Here is a 7896-nt window from a genome sequence, read left to right as displayed (position 1 = left end):
TTAGGTCGCTTCTTGTCACTATTTTTCTGACTTGGACCACCGTTCATGAAATGGTTATTTTGCCGATTTCGGAAGTTCCTTGCGCCCTGTCTTCTGAATTCAGCTTCTTTCTCCCGTTCTTGCATCAATATTGCCCTTTCGATCTTCAAGGCTTTGTCAGCTACTTTGGAAAAAGAAGCTCCCTCCAAGTCTGCTACTTCGAGGTCTTTATGAAAGTCAGGATGAATAGCATTTTTGAAATGCTTGATTTTTACACTACAAGAAAAAATGCTTTTAATAACACCGAAAATGTGTTATCAAAACATACGATAACACTTTCTGATGTGTTAAGACCGACTATGTTATCATAGGTCAGGGTACTTTACATAACACTTTATCAGTGTTATACAGATGTGTTATTGTACTGTCAACGATAATACACTTTCTGTGCTATTTTAATATATAGATAAGTGTTTAATTATGTTATTTAAAGTCGATTATATAACACATTTCAATACTTATAAATTTGTGTTATACTACACTTTTTTTGTGTTATACTACACTTTAGCATAACACATTTTTTGTGTTATACTACACTTTAGCATAACACATTTTTTGTGTGTTATACTACACTTTAGTATAACACATTTTTTGTGTTATATAATGAAGTTTACACAACAAAATTCTTTACTTATAAAAAGTGTTATTGTAATAGATATTATAACACATTTTTTGTATTATTTTAATATTTAGATAAGTTTAAATTCTCATTATATATTCATTTATATAACACTAATTTATTCTATTATATTTTTATTTTTTATTTATATAATTAAAATTAGCTTTCTAATATATACTAGCATCATCAAATGAACTTGATTTTCAAATAACAAAAAGTAAAAAGCATTCAACATTGTATTAACAATCCACAAATTAGTTCAAAACATTCAACACTGTCATCAAATTATATTATAGCTCTCAGGAGACAAAGACCCGAAAACTTAAACCAATAAATCTTAAATCACATGATAAAAAACATTATCACATTATCGCATATAAAGTGCATCCTAATGACCAAATATCAGCTCTCTCATCGATATCTGCATTACTTGGACAATCCCACAACTCAGGAGCTCGAAAAGGTGCTGAACAATGCTCAGATGCCCATTCCTACACAGCAAGCAATGAGTACACCATCAATACAAGTACGAAATATTTAATGAAAGATGAAATATATGTCCATTCCTCCATTACTTTGGCATATTCTAACAATAGGAACTTTTAAATTGTACAAATTAAAAATTCAAACATTTTGTAATTTGATAAGTTTTTTAAATGAGGCTATCCAAACAGTAACTAAAAATGCAAAAACTTTATAGAAAACCTCAATACATGAACACATGTCAAGTCTTCACAAATATGCCATTAATTAAAAAAATTCAATATTTTTTTATCTCTTAAGACTATGAAAAAATAAACAACACTGTACCTTTATCTGTCTTCTCATAATTCCTTCAACTTCAATAAACTTATTTTCATGATCATCCCAGTCACAAACACACTGGAGAGTAGCACAAATGCAAACATCAGATTAGATAAACCAACAGCAAAATTCCTGTATCTAAATTCATTCCAAACCTCTATTAAAAAAAATCATACCAGAATTCACAATAAGCCATCAAAACTCCACCAAAAACTTGTTCAGATCTAAATAAGAAATAATCAAACAATGCTTCATTTCCTTACACCCTATTACACAAAGAAACACCCTATTACTAAAAGATACAAGGTAAATTTATTAACAAGAGGGACCTGGAATTCAAATTTGGGTACTGTAGTATTAAAAGACACCATCACAATTAGACTTTTAAAGCCAAAAGACTACATGATCTTTTCGATAATATTGAAAATAAACCAAGCAAGAAAGAGAACAAAATTATTTAAAAAAATTTGCAATCATTTTCGTACTTGTTTTTTAATTTCCATTAAGAAATACTGGCTCAAGAGTCAGCAACAGGCTACTATTCCAACCATAACCGTAGCCCTTAAATGACAGGAGTACAGGACTAACAAACCAGATCAATGCAATCATTTATGGTTCACCATCTAAATTCATTTCCAGACAACAGTTTTTCAAAGAAGAAACCAGGATAACACTCAGGAATAATGAAGAAAACTTAATGTTAGGCAATTCATGTTGCAAACTAAATGAAACAAGCAACGAATACAAATGTCAAAAATACAAGAATCAAGATGAAAGTATAAATAGCACTAACATGAGGTTTATGCATAAGGATTTACTACAAGAAACTTAGAAAAGAACACAAACAAAGCTAAACTAACTTTTACAATGTTACCTCAACTCTAACTCTTATTTACAGTAGAATGGCTATCATAAATAAATTTCATAACAAAATTACCTTAAATTTCTCGTGGTATTTGAAATGCCTAATTATGAATCGATCAAGTTCCTTCCTTATAAGATCTAGTCCACCTACATCTTCCAATTTTACATTAGGAATGGCAGAAAACCCTTCTCTTCTAGTAGCAGGTTGGACAGTTTTTATAGCTTTCTGCAAAATACCACACAAAATTAAATTATTCATGCTAAAAAAAATCAGACACTAAATGGTAACCTGTTTTAATTGGCTATGATTGCTTTTAAATATATTAACAAAATATGAAGTATTTCATCACTATGACATTTTTATAATAATAATAATAAATAAAAGAGCAAATTGTGCCTACAAAAGGAAGTTAATTACAAATTTTGTCCTCTAGTATGCTTTGGGTGCTTACAACGCCCAACTGATTCGTAGAGATAATAACATTTAGTAAAATAGTTTCAAATAAATGGTGCATGGCTATTGGATGCAAATAAAACCTTCTTTTGGTAGTGAATATGAAAATAAAGAAGCACACAAATGAATTCTGTATAATTTAATAGGACTGAAGTCAGAGGAACAAATTTTGAAAGCAACAGTGCCTAGAGTTTTTACCAAAGAAAGAGTAAGCAATAAAGAAACAAACAAACAAAGTACAAATACAACCAAGCTAAGTGAAAAAGAAAATGTGAGATAAAATGTGAAACACTTCAAGCTAGTTCTTAGAATATTTTAACCAATGGTCATGGCTATCACAAAATGTATCAAATTGCTTGGGGTAGAAAGAGGGTGTGCAGAAAAATCATCGTTGACTGAAAGCTCATCTGAAGATGAAAGGTTTATAATTCTATGTGTGTTCATATAAATGAAAAAAAATGCAAGTATGAACTTTTAGATAGTGATAGAAAGAAAAACACACTGGCATCCACATAGATTACTTCGAGGTCAGGAAAAAAGAACTAAAACAAAATGATCAAAAAGCAGAAAGTGAATAGTTTAGGTTGAAATCTACCTCTAGATTAAGATCAATGTAAGCAAGAATTATTGGTTGAGGCTTCATGTCAATAAGAACCATTGAAAGGTGACCTTTAATAGCAGCTCCTCGAAGCTTCAGTAGTTCATGTAGAACAGTTTTCACCATGCGCAATGGCTTGTCATCAGCACCAGCACTGAATAGTTTTTATACATTGCAAGAGAGAAGAGACCAATTATTATGCAATCACAAATTGTAACTATCAGTCATAGTAGTAGATTGCATGTTATTCCAAATAAAATAAAAGAAAAAAGTATACCGTCTTCTAATTTCTTCCATCCCCAAGTCTTGCAGATACAAATGGATGCTTTGAAGGATGCGGTCAAGGTCGACTTCATAAATAGTGCTTTGAAGAACCTATGAGAAGCAAGCAAGCCAAGTTGTAAAATATGTCAGATTACCCATTGAAACAGAAGATAACAAAAAAAACTTTAGAAAAAAGGTAAACAAAATAGCTAAAACAAGAAGTTACCTTTGTAAGTTTTATCAAACATTTAACAACCAGATCAGAGAACTTCTGATTTCTGACAGCAAATGTCTCATTTGATGCAGGTGAGGGCCACCTTGAAGGATCTAATGGACGTAAGAGATTGATGAGAACAACAAAGGATGAAGTTCGATCTGCATTATCCTGTAAAGTTGAATAACAAATCAGACTAAAATAAGACATGCGAGTCAGGATAAGAATAAATGAAAAAAAGAAGAGGGAAGAAATGAAATGGCAAGTCTTAACCAGAATCTTTAGCATCAGAACATTCAAAGCTTTTAAAAGTTGGCTGCCATCATCCATATGTGGAACTCTCTCATCCAACAGCCATAGAAGGAGCTCAGTAATTAGACTATCAAGAGTGCTTTCCTTGACAGCATAAGCCAGTCTCTTGTTTTGAAATGTCTAAAAATCAATTAGAATTTTACATCAACTAGTTAGGTTTATAGTAAGGTATATAAAAAAAATGGAAAAACAGAGTACATTGTTAGCATTAAGACATTCAACAACAACATAAACCAAACTTACCTGCATGAGGGTGTTGAGAACATATTTACAAGATCTAGATGATGCTCCTGTCAAGCTGAAATCAAAGGTCTTGGCAACCTATTTTATGGGAAAAAGTTCATAATCAAAGCCTCAATAATGCCAAAAAAAAAAGAAGCAAAACCCAGAAACAAAAACTAAAGTACAGGGAAGGACAGAGTAAAGCGCTACCTTGTTTGCAAAGCATGAAACAAGTCTGTCTGCATCTTTAATAAGTTCATCCATTGCACTGCCTTCTGGATCATTAGTGGCTTGTGTCAGCTCATGACACACGACTTTCATTCCTTCAACAGACTGCAAAAAGGCACACAAATATTAAGACTTTTTTAATTTTGGAAAAATAAAAATAACAAAGAAGAAGAGAAAAAGGAACAATAAACAATAAAAAAAGTTGCTCTACCCTACAAACACAAACGAAAGCTTTCATAACAAATAAAATGTATAGCAATGAGGCCAGACATTTGAATTATTAAATCAGACCAAAATGTAAGAATTACTCTTTTTTAACCAGAATAATAGCTGCAAGGAGAATATAAGGGGAAGGGGAATAATAGCTGCAAGAATTACTCTTTTTTTAACCAGAATAATTGCTAATAGCCTTAGCAATTAGCCACTACCCGCTAACCATACTCTTTTTTTTATACATACATATATTATATTTACTTATCACTTAGTTTTTCCACGTAATAACTGAAAATTCTCCCATTGGCTTTACGATAAATCAAAAATAAAAACCTAAAGCTTACCCTTACAAAACACAAGGCTTATTAACTGTAAGAGACAAGCTAGAGTTTTCTCATAACTAATATTTCTTCTAATATAAAAGTACATATAAACCACAAGTACCTGCTTAGGAGAACCAAAAGAAATAATATCCAAAGCTTCATTCAAATCAGTGGGGCCATTGGTACCAGCAAGAACACGGGGCATAAGTTGTCTCTCCACATGTATGTCAGCATTCCCATAGTTTTTCCTGATACCAACATCATAGAATAAAAGAAAATTAGCAATGAAGCCAACAGATGTGATGGAAATGTCCAAGTAAAATTTGTATCACTTGTTAAAAAATTAAAAACAAACAATTAAATGATCACTATGCGGAGCCTCTAATACCTTGGAAGTACTGGGCCAGAGACAGATCGTGTAACCTCTCCACTTTGCTCTGCTACATCCAATCTACAATAAATCAAAATAAATAAAAGTTCAAAGTTAGTAGTCTAATAGGCTTGTATCAAAAGGACTCTCTAGATCCTGGTGACGAATTTTTTTAGCTATAAAAATAAAGTAAATGTCCTCAAACAAGTTCAAAAATATTGGACGCAATGCAACAATTTGAAAACCAAATAAGTGCAGCCAGCAGGAATGAAGAAGCACCAACGTGACCTCTGTTTATGTCACAGCTAACTATAAAGAGACCTTTTAAACGCGTCAGCAATCAACATGTTTTTTTATTTGATATGCACAAGTACCAAAAGAAACAAGATTGAGAAAGCTTTATAATGAGACAAACAATTCAAAGAAAAGACAGTTGAGAAAGAAACATAAAACTACACAAAAAATTGACAGAAAATAAAATATTATACTTTATTAAAATGTTGATAATCATCATTAGAAATAATAAAAGTAACCGAGACACTACTAAAGATAAAAAAGACAAGCTAAAAAACATACCCAATTTCCCTCACAGAAATTCTCAAAGCAGCTCTGGCTTCGCTAGGCTTCCCTTCCTTCCATTTTTCCATCTCTCGAACCTAAAAGATGCAATATCATTAGAAGGATGGAATGGATAATAGAAACAGATCATTTAATCCCAAAACAAATTTAAAAGCTTACCTTACTTTAAATTCTAAGCTCAAATATATACTAACCTTCCATTTAAACCTATCATCCAGCATGCTTTTCTGAGCATCTCTTAGCTTCCCAACATACCTCCATATATCCTCACCTAATGGGGAAAAAAGGTCATTAACAGTTAACAATAAAATATTAAATTAAACAGATAAAATCTAATTGCATTCCCTGTAAACAACAACTAATACAACGCAACTTACAAAATAAATTACAAACTAAGAAAACTTAGCCCCACAAAACAGGCAGAAAGAAAATGGGATGTCTCAAAGGAACAATAATTAAAAATTCAAAATCTTAAACAAGTTAGAAAATACTTTAAAATCTTGAAATCATGACATACCAAGAATCTTATATCCAGTGGCAAGAGTATTCAAAGCAGCTTTTCTAATTTCACCATCTCTTTCTGCTGTCAAGCTTGCAACAATTTGCAAGGATTTTAACTGCCCACTAATCTGTCAAGAGAATAGATGTTAGCGTCCTCTATTTCTACCCAGTTCGTCCAAAACAGGGTAAGCTTCTCTCTCGAGGTCCGCCACACTGGAATCCAATTTTCCTTCTGAGAGCTCCATACTGAAACAAAACAAAACAAGCACTAAAGAGCCATTAAGCTCTTACCTTCATATAAAGCATAATCAAGGAGACACTAAAGTCTGATCTATGAATGAAAAATGTTGTTGCACCATAAAACTGGAAACATCAAGAAACAAAAAAGAAAAAAAACAAGCTCAGTAATTCCAGAAAAGAAAAGATTAAAATACATCATAACAATTAAAAGATGACTTTTAAGATAGCTTTTTCAAACCCCAAAGGAAGTAGGGAAAGAGAGGGGGGCAGGTAAGTTTACAATAAGGAAATCAAGAGAAAAAAGGTATGTGCAGAAATAAATTAAGTAAGAAAATTGGAATGCATCATAGCATAAATAGAAATGTGTCACTAGGAAGGTAAGGACTAAGAATTATCTAATAGCTTTACAGTAAAAGAACCAAACAGGAATATCATAAACAAGGTCTCAAAGTATATCAAGCGACCATCTATCCTAAAACTTCATGTCATAGGAAACTAGACAGTGAGATAAATTATGCTTAAGAATTAATACATGTTCCCATTATGTTGTGGAAGTTGAGTGTATGCATGGCATACTCTTATTCTTAAAATATATTATTTACCTTCCGCCCAGCAAATCTTTCTTTAAGTTCTCTGATGTGTTCCTGGACTTGAGGAAGCTTCAGTGCACGTATAAAGCGATCTGAATCTATACCATACAGTACAAGTGAATAACAAGTTTACAAAGAAAAAAACCAAATCATCAGGTAATCTATATGAAACAGAAGATGCAATGAAACTTCAGTTGCATTCCCGACTTTTAGAGCACTAATAACTTATTATGCTAGGTAACATAAAAGACTTATATAACAGTCAGTATTGAGAAAAAATAAAACTGAATTAAAACATAGTTTAATATGCAAAGTAAAGTTACTTCTCACAATACCTGTAATGTATGTAAAAGGTTACAAGTTGCTTTTGGAAAATCAGGATGTAGAAAAAGTGCTTGCTTATAGTTTTTTATAGCAGCTTCAACATGTCCACTGTACATACAAAATCCAGAAATACACTAT

The 7896-nt window shown here is 31.9% G+C and overlaps 1 protein-coding gene across 2 annotated transcripts; it reads right to left on the bottom strand.

Annotated features, from left to right (window-relative positions):
• Positions 1–844: 844 nt before the first annotated feature.
• LOC133831416 (protein MOR1-like) lies at positions 845–6850 on the bottom strand. 2 transcript variants are annotated; one of them, XR_009892499.1, is made up of 15 exons: positions 6621–6850; positions 6298–6374; positions 6101–6180; positions 5543–5605; positions 5276–5402; positions 4601–4723; positions 4412–4489; positions 4130–4288; positions 3869–4027; positions 3656–3753; positions 3376–3532; positions 2400–2552; positions 1639–1728; positions 1469–1540; positions 1131–1149 (listed from the first exon to the last, which is right to left on the bottom strand). XR_009892499.1 is itself a non-coding variant. In XM_062261689.1 (14 exons), the coding sequence occupies exons 2-14, from the start codon at positions 6322–6324 to the stop codon at positions 1021–1023; spliced, it is 1425 nt and encodes a 474-aa protein (XP_062117673.1). In that variant the 5' UTR covers positions 6325–6374; positions 6621–6850; the 3' UTR covers positions 845–1020. The 2 variants fall into 2 exon arrangements, 1 of the variants encoding a protein (XP_062117673.1); XM_062261689.1 differs by lacking the exon at positions 1639–1728 and having other exon boundaries at positions 845–1149.
• Positions 6851–7896: the final 1046 nt, after the last annotated feature.

This window comes from Humulus lupulus, chromosome 4 (genome assembly GCF_963169125.1).
Source record: "Humulus lupulus chromosome 4, drHumLupu1.1, whole genome shotgun sequence".
NCBI classification, from domain to species: Eukaryota; Viridiplantae; Streptophyta; class Magnoliopsida; order Rosales; family Cannabaceae; genus Humulus; species Humulus lupulus.
This window is presented reverse-complemented; position numbering and strand designations above follow the sequence as displayed.